This window comes from Pygoscelis adeliae, unplaced genomic scaffold, assembly GCF_000699105.1.
Source record: "Pygoscelis adeliae isolate BGI_AS28 unplaced genomic scaffold, ASM69910v1 Scaffold18, whole genome shotgun sequence".
Taxonomy (NCBI): domain Eukaryota; kingdom Metazoa; phylum Chordata; class Aves; order Sphenisciformes; family Spheniscidae; genus Pygoscelis; species Pygoscelis adeliae.
The window spans coordinates 4,000,645-4,022,962 of record NW_008825558.1 but is presented as its reverse complement, the minus strand read 5'-3'; the positions used below and the strand labels follow the sequence as shown (position 1 = coordinate 4,022,962).

The 22,318-nt window shown below is 44.5% G+C and overlaps 1 protein-coding gene across 1 annotated transcript; it reads right to left on the bottom strand.

Moving 5' to 3' along the window:
- Positions 1-7,055: 7,055 nt before the first annotated feature.
- On the bottom strand, positions 7,056-22,261 carry KLHL36 (kelch-like family member 36). The gene is made up of 5 exons (XM_009332313.1): positions 22,192-22,261; positions 21,836-21,917; positions 16,866-17,939; positions 15,871-16,028; positions 7,056-8,783 (listed from the first exon to the last, which is right to left on the bottom strand). Exons 2-5 carry the CDS (start codon positions 21,893-21,895, stop codon positions 8,228-8,230), a joined length of 1,848 nt encoding a protein of 615 aa, XP_009330588.1. The 5' UTR covers positions 21,896-21,917; positions 22,192-22,261; the 3' UTR covers positions 7,056-8,227.
- Between the last annotated feature and the right edge of the window lie 57 nt (positions 22,262-22,318).

Below are 22,318 nucleotides of genomic sequence, written 5' to 3'. Positions count from 1 at the left end.
CCCCCCCCCGGGCTCGCCTGGGGGGGGGGGGGCGGTCGGGGGGCGGGTGGCCATGAGGCCGCCGTGAGGCGGGCCCAGGCTGAGGCGAGCCTGCCGCCTCCAGAGTCCCTGGCGGGAGCTTGGTCCCGCACTGCTGGAGCTGCAGCCATGCAGCCGTTGGCCCAGCTGAGTAGCCTGGGCAAGATAGCGCAGCTGGCCCTGTGCTACCGGAGTAGAGGTAGTGCCGTGCAGGAGAAGCGCAGCTGAAAAAACGCAAGCGTGCAAGCAGCCAGGCTGCCCCCGAGGGATTGATTAATCACGGCTTCACCTCGGAAGCCTGTGCAAGGCCGCGTGCCAGGGGTTACTCCGGCAGGTGGGAGGAAGGCTGGGTGCCCGCGTGCTGGCAGAACAACGCTGTCCCGCGTCTGTCCCAAATAACGAGAGGGGGAATGGGTTCAGCGTTCGTATCTGGGAAAAAAAAAGAAATGAAGTGGCTGAGCCAATCTCATGATTTTGAGAGGACTGAGTCATAACTGAACACTGAAAGCCCCAGGCAAGGATCCATTAAATGAATCGCTAATTTACTCCATACTTTTTTCCTTAAACAAACTCGCAAATCCTGCAAAAGTGTACTTCAGTTGGGAAGCAAGTGTTAGAGAAAGCTTAACGTTGCTGTGAAAGTTGAAGAGAAGAAAAGGAAATGAAGACCTTTGTGTCTTTGGCTGTTCGGAGAGGAGGTTCACTTGAAGTGGAAAGATTTATCCACCTCTGCGATACGGACATTTCCCTCTCGTTTTATGAAGTGCAATGCTCAACACGTGCTCGTGACAGTAACGGGAAGGAACATTGAATGTAAATGGATTTTCTGTATCAGCTTCTGTCCTTTTAGTTGGCACACCCTGCTGCCGCTCCCTTTCTTTTGTTTCTAGCAAGTGTTGCTCTTCTGTCCTAAGGCAGAGAACTAGCGGTGAAAATGGCTGTTTAGTATTAAAAGAGAGAAAGAAAAAAGGGAGACAAATGTATAGGCTTTTTGCATATAGCATTTCAAACATCTGAAACCCCCTCTGCCCTTGGGAGTCTAATTTACAAGGTAAATAATGGAGTGAAAACCCTTACGTAGCTCATCTGGTTGAAGGCAAAATTCCCTTCTGCCCACAATACTGCCTAAGTAAACTGACTGTTTTTGCTGGAAAGGCTGCCCCTTCAAATGGCTGAAAATACAAATGAGCCCAGTGCCTCCTGCCTGAAAACCAGTTAATTCAAATGCCAGTGCTGTTAAAAGCCACAGCTGGTGGTGAAAACTGACGTGGGCAGAAAGGATGTCGCTGTCTCATAGTTCAGCAACATTTAAAACACCTTCGATTTTATCCTGTCTTAATACAGTTTCATTGTAAAGTCTGTTAACATTTTACCACAATATTTTGTAATTCTGTAAGTTTTGTAAGTTTTGTTGCAAAGCATGCTTTGAAGAAACTTACCTGCTGGAAAGTTTCCACCTCAGTTCTGTTTTATTGTTCACTTTTGCCATTTTTAGTGGTCTGTTATTTCATTACTGCTTACTGCATTGCACAAATCAGTTTTATTTTCTTCTATGCTTTATGCCAGTGGCCATGAATTATAGCTCCCAAACAACATGTTGCTTTTCCGACTGTAAAAAAGCGGTGCTGTATTTTTCTTTCTGTGTATCCATGTTCTTAAGATTCACGGAGTAAAAGTAATGTTCCTAACAACACGGTACTGACTTAATTATTTTGTGAATTGATCAACAACAAATGAGGTCCATGGCTATGGAAATAAGAAAGGATTGTCTGACATTAGCTGGTGAGCTGAATAAACTACTCCCGAGACGGCTGCCTCCCAGTAACTACTGTAATTGTTCTTAGCCTACTGTAAATGCAAAGTGCTTGGCAATGGCTCACCCTCCGTACCACACTCCTCGTGATTTCACTAGATCGTGAGACCCGTGCTCAAGGAGTGAGCTCCTGTGCCCAGGAGGTGAAGGGTTTATACGTATGACTTCTCTGAAGCAACCGGTAGGACCCACACGTCCGTTCTTTCGGGGGCAGAAGGGAATATCTTCCTGTGGTGGTGCAAGAACCGGTTGATCACTGCGGGAGGTTTACTGCTGTCCGTGTAAAGCTTCCTCCTAGTGCTAAGAGCTTTAGGAGCCCTGAAGACTTTTTCTTAGAGATGCAGAACTTTGATCCCAATAGTTTCTAGGTACAGTAAGGGCTTTGCTACTTCTCCAGTCATTCGGGTAATGAGATTCAACTGGGAATTAAAAAACCAGTCGGCACTATACTGTTTTGGGGGGACCAAGACACAGAAAGCTAAGGTGGCTGCTGTGCGGAGGAAAACCAGAGATGTTATTTAAAGCACCAGGAGCCTAAGGGACCATAGCGGTACCAGCCTCGTGCCCATAATGGCACAAAAACAGTGTTGGGGAGGGAGCTCTTCTCACTCCATCCGCACCGTTGCCTGCCATAAAGTATTTACAAGCAGCAGTCATCTTCCCTGGTTGGATCTCGGGGAGGGGCTTCTGCTCGTGGGTCAGCTGGCTCCTTGTATTTTAAGTTTTCCATAGAAAACCAGCCTACTCTAGGTCAACGTCCCCAGAGACGTCATCGGCATGGTCTACCAAATGCAGCTGCGACAGTGCTCCTCCAGCGTAAGGTCCACAGAGATGCCAGGAACTTTGCCAGAGGTAACTCGAGCTGTTTTCACCGTGGTCATGGGGGCACAAAAGCTGTTGTACGATGTGGTGCCTATGAGGAGGAACAGAAGTCACTGCTGAAGGAGGTCCCTTTTGCTGCTCAGGGTTATAATACAACATTTTTACAACCCCAACAAAGTGCTTCTCCTTCCTTTGTAGAACTTGCTTAGGTCCTTGTCGAACCTCTTCTTTGGGCAGCTGCTTGTGCTGGATAGTCACTCCTGAGGTTTTCCCAAAGCCTCATACTTCAGAGTACCCTGAGTACTGAAACAAGCTTGTGGAATAAGTTTTGAACTTTCTGAGGCCTAAATTGCCCGGGCCAGCAGCAGGCATCGCGGTGCTTGCGAAGGGAAGTTCAGACAGCGGCAGCGCAGGAATGGTTGTGCAGGCGAGAGCAATGAGCGGAGCAGCGCGGGGCACCAACAGGAGGTGTTTCACTCCAAAAATGCATTAATGCAAACCTGACTTCAAACTCCGTATTCCTAAATTCGCTGAAAATTCTTGACAAATACATTTCATTTGTCAACGTAAGGAACTTAAGCGTGGACTAGTTCAAGTTAACCTGAAATAAATTTGAAGTCTGGACAAGCCTTTAGTAGATCACGTGGATGCTTGGCTCAGTATGCTCTGTGTTTCAATTATCTACGCAGACCTTTTGGCTGAATTATTTGTGACTTATTCATCCTTATCTTCAGCACAAGCCTTCTCCCTTCTCACGCAATGGTCTATTTTAGGGCTGCAGTCTCAAAAGAACCTGCAAGTCTCTCTCTCACCTTCCTTTCACGTTCTGTCACCAAACCCATCATGATAAAAACAAAGGTACATTTTTTCCCCAAGCTATTCTGAGTTCCAGAAAGAGCCTACGCGATGCTAAAAAATGTGTGTGGTATCAACAAACCCGCTGCTGGGCTGTGTGTCTCTCACTTAGAGGTGGAGTTATCAGAAGGGAGAAGGAAACTGGAAGTAGCTGGAGCTCGTCTATGCTCTGACTTGCACAGCGCAGCGACTGAACCTCTCCATCTGGACTGGGGATGCCTCTGCCCTGACCTGGTCCCTAAGACAACTCAAAGCCATGAGTTCATGAAGGCATAATTAGCTTCTCACTCATTATTACATTCATAGGAAGAACTGTGACAAGAAACTGAAACAAAATAATATATAAAGTTTGTCGCGCTTTTTCTCCCCCATAGAAACTTCTTACTGGTCAGAGCTTCATTAAGACGTATCAGCAAGATAAGAATCACAATTAGAATCGAGACTTTTTTTCCCTGCAAGCTAAATTGCTCCTGAAAAGAGTACTAAAGGTTAAATTATTTATTTACATTCTCTAGACATGAGACACTATCACTTAAGAATACTGAATCCTAAACGGCAGCGTTTGGAAGAAAGCAGTCTGATCTCTTACAGAGAAAGACAGGCACATTTTTCTCCATTTAAGATTTCAACTTGAGAACAGAAATATTTCCAGCTTCTTTCTCAAGCCTTCAAAACAACTGCATCTCACACGCCAGGGTGTAATTTTTCCTCAGGATATCTCGAGGGATTTATGTTATCTAACGTCAGCGTTACAGGCAGCAGCTCCTTGACATGCTGATGCCAAGATACAGCCATGGAAGTGTGGGAAGAGAAAACCTGAGGGTTTTGGTAGCTGTTTTGTGTCAGGTAAAACGAGCTTTCCTCAGAATTTGGCAACAGGAGCCTTTTTAAAAATGAGGTAGAGCAGTAGTTATTTTTCCCCAGGGCAGGAAGAAAGAGCTATTCTTCCTGACAAGAAGTGAAATGTTTTACAAAGCTTACAGATGAAGGTGGTGGCATGTACAGGTGCAGGAGCCCGATTCTCTAAGAGCAGAGACTAGCAGGATACGCTTTTTCTCTGCCCGTCTTAATTACTCGCTGAGAGGGCTGTTTGCACTACGAAAATCAAAGTAGAAATCCACTCGTCTCATACGTATTCTCCCCTTCATTTTTGCGGAATTCCAGCAGAGCCATTTCATGAAGCAGTTCAGCACTTAGGAGCTTAAGTTATTTTCAAGCACCGTGTGCTATCTACTAACACTTCCCGAGTGATGATAAGCCACGTCTGGGTACACAACACCCAAAATATAAAAGGGCACTCTGCCAGACTGTGCTTTTAGCAACGCTTACTGCCGTGGGTCTCGTAGGCGCAAATGGTAATCATTTGTTCCTTTAATAATGGAAAAATGCTTAGGGCAACAACAGGTACGATACCCCAGTGACCCCTAATAACATGAGAGATGTCCCGCACTCACCTACAGCCTCTGTTTTTGAAGGGATGATAAATGGACCAGGAAAAATAAAGCTTACTTTGATGAGTACCGAGGTTCTGTTTTGCCTATGCAATTAAGTTTAATGTTACAAAGTCGTAACTGCATTTATCTACTCCGCATTAAGAGTATTCGAAGATAGTATTATCTTTGAAACCACTATATAAACCAGGTTGGGCCTTTTGTCACAGCTGCAAAAAATGTGACAAGTAATTTCTGACTGTCTGGTTTGGAGCATGATGCAGAAAAGGTAGATTAGCCAAATAAGTTATATTTCTACGTCGTATCGTTACATTTAGCTTCTGCCTATTAAAATGTTTCCACCATTATCAATGCTACCAAAAAATAATTACAAAATTACTTCTTTCCAATTTATCAAAAAGGAAAACCTCAAATAAATCAATACCAAGTCAGACGGTGATGAATACAATATTCTAAACTGGATTTATTGTTTCCAGACATTAATGCAATACATAAACACATTAAAAGGGGGGATATAGTAACAAGCAACCCAGTAACAGAAACAAAGCAAGTCGTCGAAATTTTTGTTCTACACTTACACATGAAAATGTCCCAAAAAGTTTAAGTAGTTGTCAGTCAACATGGCAAGGATTTCAGATATAAAAAACCCCAAACAACTCATGTTTGTTTTGGTTTTGGGTTGGGTTTTTTTTAATTTATTTTTAGGATAAAAAAGAATAACCATTACCTCATGCAGTGTACAAAGGCTTTAAAATAAATCCATTAATGCAAATGAAAGACTAACTCCCGAGTTGTTTGTTTTTTTTTAACACCAAAAAAACCTCAAGGAGTTTCACAAAATTAATTTCAACTAGCTTTCTTAAATCCTTTCTTAGCACTGAAGAAGAAACCTGTAACTTCCCTGCACTGCAGAAATTTACTCAGAGGTACCTCTTTCAATACAAATATGTTCTTGTAATATATCTAGGCATTCTTTAATTTACAAGAGCTTCAAATGCAATTAAGTGCAAAAATGTTTTCTTAGCATTTTCCAATTATTGAGGTAAATAGTTGGGGGGGAAAAAAAAGAAAAAAAAAAAGAGGGTAGTAAGATATCAACTGTACGTACACCAGACGGGAAAAAAAAAAGGCAAATCTGAAATACATGGTTATGGTGCACAAGGGAGATGGAGAGAAGGACTGAGGAAGAAATAACAGCAACACTCAACAGTTCCCCAGCAGAACTTTAAACCAAAGCCCTTGAAATCCACTCAGATCACCAATAGCTGAAAATAAAGCGTGTTTATTAGCATGTCTGGCGAGCTGGACTACCAGGGAAGAGGCCGTACAATAGTCACAATTATAGCTGACTGCCTGACAATGCTGAGAATGTAAACGCTGCTCTAACAGCTGCATCGCGTCCTGACCAACTACACAAAGACTAAAAGATCCATCAAATGATGAGTTCCCGACGGCAACAACGGGGTCACAATTACAGAGCAGTAGCTTCTATAGTAAATAATATAACGTATGGCAAACAAGAGACTGAGTTAGCAAAATGTGTTATAAAAAAGTATAAAAGTTGTTTTTAAAAACTTTCTAAAAATCTCTTCTTTTGGGAAGGAGGAATATTAATCTGTGGCCTGGCATTATTACAGTAACTGAAGTGGTTGTATCAGATTGCTGGTGATCGACCTCTTGCAAAGCAGAGGTGCGTTTGTAAAATGCCCCAGGGTGAATGCCTGAAAGCTGGCCAGACAGTCGGGGAATTTTAATATCTGCAGCAGAATCAGCTGTGTTTGTAGAGGGTGGACTAACACTTGGGTCGGAAATCTCCTTACTTGGTATGCAGAGGCTAGTGTGACGCAGAGGATCTAACAGACGATTTTCAGTTCAGTCCCACTGTCTGGATCCCAAACACGGTCCTGAGTATATTTTGGGTTTCTTCCTTTTGAACCTGTCTCGCTGGGGAAGGTGTTCGGTTGCATGCCTGATGAGCCGTGGCTTTGAGTCCCCACCAAACCCGTCAGAAAAGGCTACTCTCATGAAAAGATATTTTGAACTTGAGGAAAAAAAAAGAAAAAGAAAAAAAAGAGGAAAGCATGAGCTATTAGCTCAGGTAAAAAACCAAGTCGCTGTTCTTCAGGATTACCAAACCCCAATTAACCATCCTCAATAAGCTTTTTGAGAGCAGACAAGTCTAGTATGGGCCCCTGCTCACACTGGCCACTAGCCCTGACCACTGAGTTAAATGAAGTGGATCCCAGCCTCTACAGCCTGGTAGGGCTGGGGAGGGACATCTTGCTTCAAGTTCACCTGAAGGATCCTCCTGCCATTTCTCCCCGCCGTTGCCCTATTCAGCAAACCCCAAACTCACAGTGAGCTCTATCAGTTCCATCTGCTTTGAAGCCCAAGGCAAACCGTACAGTTTCCACACAAATCTTCAAATCTTTCAAGTTCTTCGACAGATCTTTTTCCTCATTCTGGGGCACGTTTTAAAGCCCAAGAAAAACTTGCTATTGTGTTTAGATATGAAAAGTGCCACAACAAGGGATGCAAAGTCATCTCACCTTTCCCAGATTTCAAAGTTCACAATGCTATCAGTCCAAGCCCAAGTCAATCCCATCTGTTCTTTAGCCACACAGTAAGGTCTTCTTAACCTTAAGAGTACAGTGGAGTTATTTGCTCTTCAAGCTGATCTGACCTGCATTCACCAAAAGCAGTATTCTCTTTGAACACTCGTGTTCCAGAAATCTGATACTAACAACTCAAGAATGTATTGTAAATGAAATTTAACATTACAAAATCTCAAGATTTACATGGGAGATCCACTTCAGTTTTTCTTAGCAGTTGCTCCTGAACTCCTCTGAACTGCTCTGTAACTTCAAACCAGACACCTACACCTCTGCCTCCTCCCCCTTGACATTATCATCTCAGCCACAGATTCAACCTTATTTTAAAAACGTCGGTTTAATATGATGTATGCGGAAATGCCATGAACCACAGAAGTAAAAGACTAAGCCTTAACATTCAGGAGAGCAGCATAACCTCTTTTGCCATATCACCCCTTATATAGTAGGAGGGTGGTTTTTTTGGTTTCTTTTGTTGTTTTTACCTTAAACATGAGCTTAATCCAAAAACCACGTTCAACTGTACATATTCTGAGGCTTCAGAAGACGCCTTCCCCCCCACATTTAAAAAGAAAAAGAAAGAATCAAGGTTAGATAGAAATGATTAAATACAAGGTCCTTTTGGAGTCCACCGTCAAAGGGTGGTTATCCAGAAGTAGTCATCTTCCTCGATCTTGATGTTTTTTTGTTTTCGTCTTTTTCTTTTTGTCCTCTGTTTTGGGTTTCAATGCACAGACACATGCAGACACACCAGCAATTGCTTTGGGTAAGTCAGTTCCTTTGTACCACTTATTTTTCTCCTTATCATAAACCTGGACGGTTTTGGAGAAGACTGTTTCTTCCCAGCTGTAGCCTCCGAGGATATAAATCTTGCCTTCCCAAACCGCCACCCCTGACTCGCTGTTTGCTTGCAACAGAGGAGCAACTCTGGTCCACTGGTTACATTGAGGGCTGTACGACTCCACACTCAGAATGTCAAAACGAGCCATGGTTTCTATGTTGTCATCGCTGCCACCGATGGAGTAGATATTGTCCTGTAAGGTGCACATGCTGTGCCACCCTCGGGCAGTGATCATCGGCCTCTTCTCCTCCCAAACATCCGTGCGGTAATCGTAACACAGCAGGTTTTTTCTATAGGGGCCGATTTGGTAATCATGGCCTCCTGAAATGTACACAAATTCCTTGTAGACTGTTCCAGCATGGCCGTAGGTAAACCTAGGACAGGCAAACAAAAACGATCCGACTCAGTACTTAGGGATTTTATCAAGATACACAAGCATTCAACGAGGACTGGTGCTAAAGAAGAAAATAAACAGTAACTAAAGACAGAAGAATCCCTAATCCTGTTAGTTACCCAGTAATTATTCTTATTCATACTGCTTCACCCTGCGCTGCAGAGCGCTAAGGTACGACAATCACTTTTTAAGGCATCCTTTTCATACCTGGTCGCTACAGAGAGCTAAGGTATGACAATCACTTTTTAAGGCATCCTCTACAGTGTGTCACACAACAGAAGTAACCCATCCTGCTCTAGTTGGCATGGCCTTCACTCCCATTTTCCTGCTCCAGTGCTTGGGTTGGATCAGTCTGAGAGGGCCAGAGAGGAAAAAATCCACATCTCAGCAAGGGTTTCTATGACAGAAAGAGGAAATAATCATGATACCTCTCAGACTTACCAGCAGCGATTAACCAAGAAAAGCCAACAAGAAAACTACCGCTGCCTTCCCCTTCCACAGCTTCAGGATCATGAATCACATTTCTTACCCGCTAGCGTTCACGGCCCAGTTTATCTGCAGTCACGATACACGTAGGCTCCTTTTCAGGAGCTATCCATCTGCTCTACCGCCCTCTGCTATACAGGTGATAACTTCTTTGGTCACCCCAAGACGAGGCAACAGACCTCAGTCAATCATGGATCAGAGTCCACGTTTGAAACAAGACAAAACGAGATGGTACAACCAACATCACACATGCTGCTTCCACAGGGCAGAGCGAAAACCCCTTTGATCAGCTATAATAAAGCCGCTACAAACCTGATTCTTGAGGCTGTTCTTAACTTCACACTAGGATATTCCTGACCAAACCCTTTTGAGCTCTTAGAATTGCAATGCTAAGGTGAGGGACAGCCTCGGCTTCTTTGAACATACCCTTCCTGCACATGCCTCTTTTTCTTTTTTCGGGTGTGGGGGGTGTCAAAAGATGTAGCTGCAGCACCAGCCACAGCAAACTGGCTCCCATACCCGTACAAAGAGCCCAAGCAATTTAATACCCATAGGGCTGCTCATCATGCTGCACTCACGAGCCTCTACTACCATCCTTTGTAGTCAAGGACTCAAGACAACTCGACCTCTATGGCAGACAAACCTACTTTAGCATTACTTTAGCCTGGAATGCTTTTGAACCATGCCTGAACACGCTGGAAACCCACTGTGGATAGAACCTTGAGCTGTTTTTATTTTGCATGGTAATAGTTTCTCTCAGCTACACAAACGGTATCATAACTTCTTCCACACACCTAAGCGCCAAGCGCTTTTGTGCCAAGGGAAAAGGTGGAATAGAAAAGAAAACCCACATTTACCCTGAAAGCACAACACTTCTGAGAAAAGCTAAAAGATCCTTATTATTCTAGATGCCTACCGAAGCTCCTCATCCCTGACCAGTGTCTGAATCGGGTATTTTAACAGGCTCCTGCTACAAGAAACAGAAAAATCCTTGACACGCTCGGCCTAAGAATGCTGAGTGACCAGGACAGACCCTTCAACTACAGGGGCTGGAGCACCATCCCTGGAGACCTTGCAGAGATGACTTCAGAACTGTACTGCTTTTTAGCCACGCAGGAAAAAGAAAGAAAGAAAAGAAGAGAGGACTAAGGCATAGTTACGAGACTTTATCCAAAAAGGCAACTCAAAAATTCCACAGCTCACAATCTGCCTAACCATGGAAGCACATAACTCATGCTCGGTGCTTCTGTTTGACCTGAAATATCCTGAGCACATGCACTCCAGCTTTCGCACCTGCCAGAAATGCCATGGCCCGTGTAGTGCACATAGATGCTGCTCTGCCTTGTTTGTGGTCTCTTACGGACAAGAACTGGGAGCGTATGTCTCCAGTGGCACCCAGTCTGGTTGCTAGAGTCTTTGCTTCTCGATATACACAGGAATGGGTCTTAAAAAGTAGACTACCTGTCTGGGAAATGGGATGGACAACTTGAATTCATTTCCTTTCTCAGACTGCACTAGATTTTTAAACCCACATCTAACCAGCAAGCTACCTGGAGGACGTGCAGTGCACTCCACTGTGGAGGTAGTGTCAGATAACAGATAGTTCTGAGGAGTCAGAAGGAGAAGAGTGCGATGACATTGAATCCAACACAAAGCCCAGGGTTATTGTACTGCTGACAGCAATCGCATTACATTCAGCATTTGGGAAAAAAAAAAAAAAAAAGACCGTAAGTTAAGAAAAATTTGACTGACCTTTGGAGAAGTAGGCTAAATGTTTTCCTATCCTAACTGAAAAGTGGAATTCTCTACAGGTAAGCAAGCAATAGACATTTTCTCTCAAGCACATGCAAGCAGTCTAGCATAGACAGCTCCAGAAAAAACACTGGTGCTTTTCTTTTTGCCTCAATCAATGGGTATGTCTAGTGAACAGCAATAGCTGCAAGAGTAATTTGAAAGAGGCAATCATATTTGAAGCATCAAATCGACCGTCAATTTGTTATTTTCCAATATAGGGAGATTACCCGTTGAAATACGCTAGAGGTGTTTCACTTTGCCTGACTTCTGATCAGCTCATCCAGAATTGCACGTACCCTGCTTCACATTAATAGAAAACGGCATGAAATACGATGCACAAATTGAAAACAATCAATAAGAATCCTTTCTGCAAGCCCTGTGGTTTAAACAGGGGCATTTCTAAATGTGCAACAGAACAGGACACTTCGATACAGTGGTTCCAGACATCCTCCAACAGAAAGCACCAAGCGTTTTGGCAGCGCTATCTGTAAGAGTGGCCAGAAAAAGATAGAGGCATTAAGGAGAAAGAAGTTTCGATTCAGAACATTTGCTAGAGCCAGCTGCCGATTTCGAATGACTTACCTAGATACAATGCTGCAAAAATTACAGTTTCTGACACAGTAGCACCATTCAGTAAATGCTAGAAAATCTACCCTTTATTTTCTTAAACAGAAGAACACTTGGCCTAACTCGATAAAGCTTTGGCAATCCCCTACTCCAGCCGAAGTCCAGGCGAGCTGTGGTTGCTCCGAATCTCGGTGTCCACCTGTTGCAACCCTGCGAGATTATTCATGACACAACGAGCAGAGCAGATACCATCGTTCGTTAACCTGTTCCAACACATTTCCTCATACAACTGCTTTCAGTTGTTCTGCCAAACTTTAACCTAGGGCTACTCAATTAATTTCACTGATGTCTGCAGCAGACTTTTTCGTGGTCTGTTCAAGGTGAGAACACATTGCACTAACTTCTGCTCTGCCAAGCTTGTCAGCCACCGCTGCTCCCCTCTGGGCTAGAAACTATGGCAGCAACTGCTCCCAAAGAGCCTGGGAAAATGGTGAAAAAAAAATATAGGACCTCTCTGAAGGATGGGAAAGGTATTCCACAACCAAGGACCCTAATGAGAGTCAGGCAAAATTCACTTGTAGCAGACTTGGCCCAGGTCCACCCTTTAGATAGTTCGGCTGAAGTTTTCCACGTTAAGCATCTGCCTCAAGAGGCTGTGTTTTCCTCCTCGGTAAGACAGCATTATTTCAGCCAAAACAGCTCAGCTCCTTCCAAGAAAGCGGTTAGGGAAAACAACGTGTTGTTTCGACCATGTTGGGGTGGGAAGGGGGCGGGGGGAAGAAGAGATAAAAAAGAGCTTGCAAAGCTCTTCCTTAGAGGAGCATGACTGTGCCTGCGTACAGCAATGTGGACACAGGATTTGGCAGCAGACAGGAGGCATGTGTATTCAAGGATGCAACCATTGCCTTTCCCCTGAAAATCTCCACACGCATGGCAAGCTGTAACCCTTGGGAAGAAAAAAAAAACCCAACCATTTTATGCATGTTCAGAGTGGAAGCTTTAACAAATACAACCTCTGGGAGTCCAGCCCCACACAGCTCAAATCGAACTACGCAAGCCTACATCCCAGAATGACCTCAACACGTGCCTACCACTCCAGGGAATAGTCTTCCAGGCAGCTGCTGGCTCAGAGCAGTCAGAGGCAGCACCGGAGCTGCGGGCAGGGAGCCTGCTTCTGGTGGCTGTGCACCCAAGAGGACAAAAAACCTCCACATTTTCTCTTCGGAGGGAAGACAGAAAAATGCAGGGAACAAGGCAGCTTGTTGGGACATGTTGCCTGATCAGGCCATCAGGAAGCAGAGGATTGGAGCTTCTGATTTCCTCTACACGAGGAGAAAAGACTTGCTGCTAGAATAGGGCTGGGGAAGACGTTATTTGGGTAAAACCAGTAACTAAGAACAGGTTGAGGAACAAAAGCATGTGGTAGGGAGGAAAACGGAGATCAGATCAAGAGCACGTTGAAGGGAAGTTAGGAGTACACAGGAGGAACTGTAGCTAGCATGCTTTCTTCTAGTCTTGAATCGGTCACAAAATTCTCTCTCATCCTTCCTCTGCTGTCAGCAAATCCATCTGAAGTACATCAGGAAAGGCCTGCCCAGATCCCTTCCAGCAGCCACCCACACCTGCCAGAGCCACATCTCGCTGAGCTCAAGCAGCACTCGCTTGTCCCCGCATTCAGAAGGGTTCTCTCTGTTGTCCACCTCTGCGCTGATTTTTGCCTTTTGCAACCTGCATAAAGTCCTTTTAACTTTATTCCTTCTGCGCAGAAAAACGGTTCTTGCAAACAACGTATTGCCCGATGCAAGAGTTCTCCAAAAGGAGAAAGAGGGCTGAAAAGACAGAAAATCTGGAGGTACTAAGGGTCCATTAAGATCTAACTAGAGACATACTAACGTGCAAGAGAGCAGGTACGTGGAAAAGTGGGAAACTATCTAGTTCACTACGCAGCTGCACAAACACCTGAGCTGGCACAAGGGACAGTTAGCATGGGACGAGGACAGAGCAGGCAGGAAGAGAGGATGCAGAACTATTTTTTGGGGGATGCAGCGATAACTTAAAATAGTTGCTGTACTACAGCCTAACCCTGCAGTTTAGCAACCAGCTAAGTCAGTGTAAGCGGGGTCTATCCCATAGGGGGGACTTTTGCCTAGTCCAAGCGGATCAGCTAGGCAATCTAATAAAAAATTAACACCCCCCACGTCAAAGTTCACTTTTAAATGCTGCAGCTACAAAATTCCCAAAGCCAAAGGTAGCAGTAGGAACATGCAGAAAAACTGCCCCTCTTCAGACAGCTTACAGCCTGCAAGCTTTCCCAGGACCACTGATAAGCGGGGAAAAAACCATCCATACCGGTTCCAAGGTGAGTTTTTTTTTAACAACATACAAGGCAGTCAGGTCACATCTACATTTCTTTGAAAAATGGTTTTTAAAAAAAAAAGAAAGAAGAAAAGAAAAGCTGTGTTGCAATTTCTGTGAGATGTTCCTGGGATCTCACAGGTCACCCCGACTAACAGAAGGCCTTAGGCACTGACGATACTCTCACACACAGCTTCCCAGGAAAGATGGTGGTGTTTAGCCTCAACTGCTAGATCTGCCTACGTGAGCAGAAATAAAACGGAAAAAAGCATCCTGCTTCTGAAGAGCGCTCGAGCCCAGCTGTTAGCCTGGATCAGACTCGCATTGCAGCACCTACCCAAAATAGAATCAGGCAACAGGCTTCTGTGCCTTCACTGGCTGCCTATGGCTCTGCAGCTCTGCAGCTAAGGGAATAAGGGAAAAAAACCCTGAACTCTAAACTCAAACTGCAAGTATCTTGTTCGTGATGCCACTAAGAAAGCAAGCACTGCTGCTGAAGTTGCAGGTTTCAGGCATCGTGAAAATACCATCTGCATAGCCAATACTCCTGCAATTTCCATGAATGTGAAATATTACTAAATCTGAATAGCCGTTTGCAAATGAAATGCTATCGTACCATTCTTATGAAGTCACCACTCAAACGTTGATTCAAAATACTAGCAATGTCCTGTGCTGCTGTTACAAGAAGAGCTGCAGTACTAAAGCCTCTCAAAAGTAGAGCAGCTAAGTCTTAACTCAGACTGAGAGAAAGAGAGGTCACGTTTGCCGGGGTTATCTGTTTGCAATAGAGGTAAACGTGGTTTATCTGCAACAGCCAACCAGAGAGAAACACCTTACAAGGAAATCACCACACCAAGGTGACAAAGGAAGGCCCAATAAATTATAAAAGCCTTTGATCAAGATCTAAACAGTGCCTCTGAAAAGATTCAACTCCAAGTGACCTTAGGAAAAATATTTTAAGAATAGTAGAGCAAAATTACAAGAGCCCTCCCTCCCATCCTTCAGACATACCTCAGGACAAATTAAAACCAATCAAATTGCCCAGGCGGCCAAGGCGGCCAATGGCATCCTGGCCTGTATCAGAAATAGTGTGGCCAGCAGGAGCAGGGAAGTGATTGTGCCCCTGTACTCAGCCCTGGTGCGGCCGCACCTCGAATGCTGTGTTCAGTTTTGGGCCCCTCACTACAAGAAGGATGTTGAGATGTTGGAACGTGTCCAGAGAAGGGCAACGAGGCTGGTGAGGGGTCTGGAGAACAAGTCTTATGAGGAGCGGCTGAGGGAGCTGGGGTTGTTCAGCCTGGAGAAAAGGAGGCTGAGGGGAGACCTCATCGCTCTCTACAACTACCTGAAAGGAGGTTGTAGCGAGGTGGGTGTTGGTCTCTTCTCCCAAGTAACTGGCGAAAGGACGAGAGGAAACGGCCTCAAGTTGTGCCAGGGGAGGTTTAGATTGGATGTGAGGAAAAATGTCTTTACTGAAAGAGTGGTTAAACATTGGCACAGGCTGCCCAGGGAAGTGGTTGAGTCACCATCCCTGGAGGTATTTAAAAGACGGGTAGATGAGGCGCTTAGGGACATGGTTTAGTGGGCATGGGGGTGTTGGGTCGATGGTTGGACTTGATGATCTTAGAGGTCTCTTCCAACCTTAATGATTCTATGATTCTATAAATTGACATGAGGCACGCTGCCTGGAAGAGATGGTTGCTCAAATACCAAATGCTGATATGGTTTGTTACCTGCTGATGCCATGTTGGTTATATATCCCCTTGCCTCCCTCCCAGGGATACCCATTCACCAGCTAAAGTCACACAAGCTCCCTTTACTACCATTCTTCAAACACAGGATAACTTTCCAAACATCTCCGTTACCTGGGCAAGCCTGCTATATAGGACCATGAATCCTTCTGAGGACTGTAGGTCTCAACTGAAGAAAGTGCCCCATTTTCATTCCTGCCACCAACGGCTACCAGCATGTCGGTAATAGCTCCCAGGTAGAAATCTACACGGCGTTGTCTCATGGAGGCAACCTGTCAAAAAAAATAACATGCTGACGTCTTCCAACATCTGGTAAGGAAGCTGACTTAAGGTATATTCATGTCTGAGGATAGGATAGTTGCTTCTTCCCACTTATTTGGAAAGGAGAACTATTGGTTTTGACCATTATATTCATCAAATACTTTTCTTTTTCTGCAGTAGCATGTTCCATAGCATTCATTTTCAAAAAAGGGGACCACAGGAAGCATCTAAGAGACAGGTTACCCTAGAAATGTTTGTATTACATGGGCCTCCTTCCAAAACTCTGCAAGAAACATATATTGGAATCACTCAAAACCACAGCTGAACCACACAGGACGACTGGTTCATAGAGGAACCTGGACTGGCCGCAGGGTTTTACAGCAGGACTGGAAGTGAATAGCTCGTTCTAAGAGACATTTAGCACAGACACATTTGACAAGTGTCAGAGACATTTCCTTTTTACATCAGACCCATTTTTGATTTAGTTATATGTGCTACTGCTTGAGAAAGATGAACTAAGCAATCACCTCTGTAAGTCCATTCCAGCATTATTCCCAAAAGTAATCTAAAGAGTTGCAGGTGGATGCTGACCAGGAATTTCACAGATGAGATGCCCAAATCCCAAGCGAAGTTGAAAATCTGCCCCAAACTCTTTCGCTGTGTGTGTCGCTTAAGCATTCCCACAAAGGATTCAAGTAGCTGCTTTTTCAACTTAAGTAACTCGAATTTCCATTTGCAAGTGTTGCTACGTTGGCTATTCTAATCAGCCCTGTCCTTCCACCAAAAAGGAGAAAACACTCTAAACATTAAGGACTTTAAACAGAGAAATAATACAGCTTAAGTCTCACCTTTATCCACTGGTTACAGCGGGGATCATACCTATATAGGAGATTTGAAGCTGCATCCCCTCCATTGTCTCTTGAAAAGCTGCCTCCGGCTATGAAGATAAAGCCTCCCAAGACTGCAACGCAGTGGTGACTTCGTCTGGCTGGGAGAGGGGTTTCGGCTACCCACTGCCCCTTTCTGATGTCCAAGAAGCAGGTATCATCACTCAGTTCCAGGCACCGTTCGGAAACCTCCCCACCCACAAAGAGGAGCCTTTCCTCGCAGGTCCGCAGGGCTGTCCGTTTGTTTTGCAGCACTGGCTGAGCCGTGACGTTATTGTGATAGTTCACCGCCTCCTCTATAAAGCCCTCACAGTTTGCTTCTTTGGGAAGAAGAGAGCAGACAGCAGGCTTGACTCGATGGAGGAGATCGCTTTTGGGTATCAAGGGAAAATGAATGTTATCCAGAACCTGGTAAGCCTCGTTCTCCCTTTCCGGGTACTGGGTAAGCCACTGCAAGGCAGCCTGCAGCAAGTCGTGCTCACACTCCTGCTGCACGTTGCTGCTGTCCAGGTATTGGCACAGCTTCTGCAAGGAAATGTTCTGCAGGAAGTCCGGGGTGAAAGACAGCGTGCCAAAGTTCTGCAAGATGAAAGAATCAATGTAGGAGTCAAGGCGCTTCAGGTTGTAAATGGAGGCTAGCTCTTGCAGGTACAAATAGTTCTCCTCGCTGACTTCATTCTCCAGATACTCGCAACAGAAGTCGACCACCTTCCAGATCTGCAGCAGGTGAGCTGTTTCGAGCACATAGTCGATATTGCCTCCATCTAAAGACAGCTCACTGCCATAAAGGAAATCCACCACGGCCTTGAGACCAATATAAGAGGCTCCAAAAAGCTCAACCTCTTTTTGGTGGGCTTCTCGCATACCAATGGTGAACATAGAATTGAAGTAGTCACTGCAAACAGCGAGGAGGTTCCGATGGGCAGGGACTCTCTGTTCATCCACCACGAGGACGATGTCACAGAAGAGACCTCGGTGCCTCTGCTCGTTCAGGCTCTGAAGAACTAGACTAGAGTGGTCATCCCACCTGTACACCTGTAATAAACAAACACTGTCAGGCAAACGTTATCTTCACCAAGATAAATTTCAGTGTGCACGAAGTGTTTTCCCATTAGATGTAGTCATACACGAGAGAGAGAAAGCTTACTTGTGTTGCACATTCATAACAAATTCTGACTTGAAACAGTTGGTAAGCAACGTAGGACGAGCCCAAGCTCCCCACCTTCACTTTGAAAGGCCTATGCAGACTTTTACTGCTTACTACTCCCCCTTTTTTTTTTTTATAATTTACTCCTACCTCCTCCACAATGCTGCATCCAAACCTCCTCCCTGATGATTTATACAGGCACAATTTTCTGAAACTCTTCCACTCATTGTCTTCGAGACACCTTGCTGACATTTCCTTTCTTACTTGTCCCCCAAATGACTCCCTACAGAGCTCTTCTCAACTAAGCTACTCGCTAAATATTTGTAGTGGGAGACGCACATGCAGCAGTATGCCAAATTTTCATTCAGCCCATGTATTGTTTGGGTTAGTGCTTACTTGACAGCTACCCCCTCTTAAGTCTTTGCAGAATTCTGCATTTCTAAGCTCATTAGAGTAAAATCCCTCTCTTTCTTTCCATATTATTCCAGGCACACACACTGCATTCAAAAATAATAGCTGTTTATTTACGTGCAAAGCCACACATATGGATCACTTATTCCCACAAGACTTCTATTTGCTTCCAGAAACCGAGGCAGTTTTTGTTTTAATGAATACGACTAGATATTTTTCTTTTAAAGAGAGGGGAAAATGCCCTCGGAACATGTCCGTTAAGTGCCCTTCTGGGATCCCTCTGGTCCAGACATTCTTCCCACCAGTTCTGTACGTGCCACAGAGCTTTTGAGGCAAGCAGCGTTCCCCTCTTTCTCACAGACTCGCGTTACCAGTCTTAAGAAGAACCAAAATGGAAACGTTCTGTTACCCCTTGAATGTCCTGCAGAACACGTATTGAAGGGGCCGGTCACCCCAGCAGGTCAAGCGATGCAGCTTTTAGGACCATCCTTCCGGAGGAGTGGAATGCTTGATGGTACAGTCAGTTACCTTGTGATCTCTCTTAATAAAAGCCAGGTTAAGTTAAATGCAAATACCTAACTTTAATTACCAAATCCAAAACAGGCAGAGTTGCAAAGCCTGTAAGAACATGTAAGAGAAATGAAAGGAGGTAGAAAGGAAGCACATCTTTGTATCGTACCTAAGTTAGCTCTGAACAGTTCTGGCTGTAGGACCCTGGGTCTTGTCCAGTTCTACGCCCTCAGACTGCATTCCCAGAAGCGACACCCTGAAAAGGTGTCTCGGTCCATATCTACATTGAAAACAGCCACACAGATGACCTGAGGTCTCTTCAAGCTTCTCAGGCATTCAACCGTTCCTTCACCCAACTGTTGCTTCTAGAAACCCTAACTATCCGTGGCTTTCCTGGTTTCCCAAACAGAAAGCACATGATTATTGCTGTCTGGCTAAGCCATTAATGGGTTGGTTAAATCATGGTGAGACAACCTCTCTACCCACCTGGATGGGAAAGGTTCAAGTCCTAGAGCCAAGTTTTTTCCCCTGCACGCGACCCTCACTCTAGGATACGCACCCTCTGCACGTAATTTGGTAATTGTACTTGTATACGATGAGATAATCAGGATTAACGCAGGCAGCTCACCGCTGTCCAGACGTGATGGCAGCCAATCATCCTGAGCTAAAGCCAGCCTGGGGAGCCTGACCTCCCACGTCTGCCTTTTAGCAGTTGGTGGTATAGCGACAGGCAGTCCGCCAAAGATGAGACCCAAATTAATAACCAAACGTGCTGCTCTTAGCGTGATATCCCAGTGGTTTCTCTTTAGTTCTGCTTACGCTCTTTTCTAAACAATGGAGACTAAGCTGCCAAAAAGCCTTCTGTTGGAGTAACTTTGTACATGCAAGTGTACAGAGTTAAACCAATCTAAGTGAAGAGGCTTCAATAATTGTAAGTTTTCTGGGCCAAAACTCTTTAATTTGCCTTATGCCCATTGCCTCATCGTGTCTCTGAACTTAAAAAGGGATCTATGGCATAGACAACGAAGTAACTTCCACTGAGGAATAAAACTGCCAGAGATCCGTAACAGAAAAAAAATATGGGGTTTAAGGACTGTAAAGTTTTTTATCTTCATTTTTCTGAGATTGAGAAATGCCGATATCATACAGGAGCCCAAGCAGAGGCCAGGGGATGGAAGAGGTGGGAAGAAGAATAAATATGGCAAAGGACAAACCACACATTTGTGGCAACTATGATAAAGGATAGTGGCTGAACAGACAGTCACTAACATCTTACAGCACCCTCTTCTGAATCTGACTCATGGGGGACAGTTACTGGATTAAGCCAAAACCATACTCCCTCTCGTCTCTGGAGACTGGCTGATCATTTCTCTCTGATATTCTCCAATACCACCATCGTGCACAACCAGAGTACACCAGAATGTAAGATTTGCCAGACATCCCTATTTACTTAGCTGGCTGTCGAGTCAGCAGCATAATCCTGACCGCAAATACGCCTGACAACTTGCACTCCTAAAATCCTTGTTGCCATGTAGAACTGCTGCTCCTTCAGGAATCAAGCATAAAATCATTACGCATGGCATTGGATGGACTCAGAATATATTAACATATTTCAGCCACTTAGCAAGTTCATTCGTTCAGCGAGCAAATAACAGAAGCTGATAGCTGCATATTTTAAAACCAAGACTAATTTTATACTAAACATGAACATCTTTCTCCAGCTATTTATATTCTGTAGAACAGCTTTAGCATTATCTAGTAATTCTAAGTTTAACAGATAGTGACAGCTGCTGTCTAAGCAAGAAAATAAAACAATGCTGTCAAGTTAATTACTTTTAAATGTGATGAATTATTATTACATTCAGACTAAACCATTTAAATGGTAGACAGGATCAGCACTCAGGGAAAGATTATATTGGTAGGGATGCATTTAAAAAATAGTCCCGTTTATCTTTTATCCGTTGTATTAGAGCAGTATTTTAACTTCTTTCAGATTCAAAGGTCTAACTTCTTTCAGGTTGTTAATGCAGTACCACTACTTGTCAGGGATGCAAAAGAAAACGAGACCGGTCTCACTCAACCTTGACAAGGCGGATACAGGCACTGAAAAGTTTTTCTCTTCTAGCTGTTGTTGGTAGTACAAGGTACTTGCTCTGCAGCATCTGTAACCTACTGCTCGCACTAGAACAGAAAAGCAGTTTTCACTGGTGTGAAACAAAGTGAACATAATAATTACAGCCGATATTAACACCTTATAAATCTTAGGTCATCATCCTGATGACCTGCATAAAGAGCTACCTAAGATGGACTTCCCTGGATTCCCAACTAAAATCAATGCCTTTGGGCAGACAGAGATTCTATACAAAGAAAATTAACCTCAGGAACCTAAGAAAACATCTCAAGTTCACTGGAATAACTACTGTTTGGGGGATCAAGACTCCCATCTTGTACAAAACAAAGGCTACATCTAAAAAGTAATCCCAGCTCTGCTTCTGTAACTAGCTTGGATTTTATGAGGTGGATCAGTACGAAAAATTCCCAAAATAAACACATCGCATTTAATGACTGAATTTTTGGTGCTGAGAAAATACCGTGCTGCGACGATGGGGGTTTCGTTTTTAAGTTATGAGTCATGATAAGCAGATGCCTGTTTGCTGCTGCTGCTGTTTTTTTTAAAATCACCAGGTAGCAACTTCTTCTGTCAAAAATATTTGAGCAGGTAGACCACCGTTTTCATACCTCGTTTTCAAAGCTCAGAATATTTACATTCCTCCAAAACAGTCCATCCAGAGGAGAGCCTTTACACCCCTTCTGGTTATTTCTGTAACTTGCTTTTTTGGTAGGCCACACAAAACGTACAAACCTTTGAGGATTCACTTATCTTGTGTGGCCGGCAAATCCTGGTTTGCCTGGTTCCCTCCATGACAGGCTGATCCGCAGTACTTCTGGAACAAAAGCAGAGAAAGATGTTAGCAGCACACCAACCCTTTCAGACTGCTGAAAAACACGTTGCACTGAATAAGGAACACAATTAAGAAGACCCGCACACGTTAACCTGCAGTTTGAAAATGTCTGAGTTAATTTATTTTGTTTTTTCCCCCGCTCCCTGATGTGGTTTTCTCCTGCTGTTAATGCTTGGTTGTGTCAACAAGCCGGGCGGACGCTAGGGAACAGCCAAGGACCAGCGCGTCTGCTACCGACGGCGAGTTATTTACTTACTGCCAGCTCTCGCTGCGGCCGCCGGAGGTAAAACCGTCCCGTTTTCATTGCCGGCACCACCGCGCTTTGGGCCCCCAACCCTTCACGGGGCAGGTGCCACCCGGGCGGCGGGGCAGCGCCTCGGCCC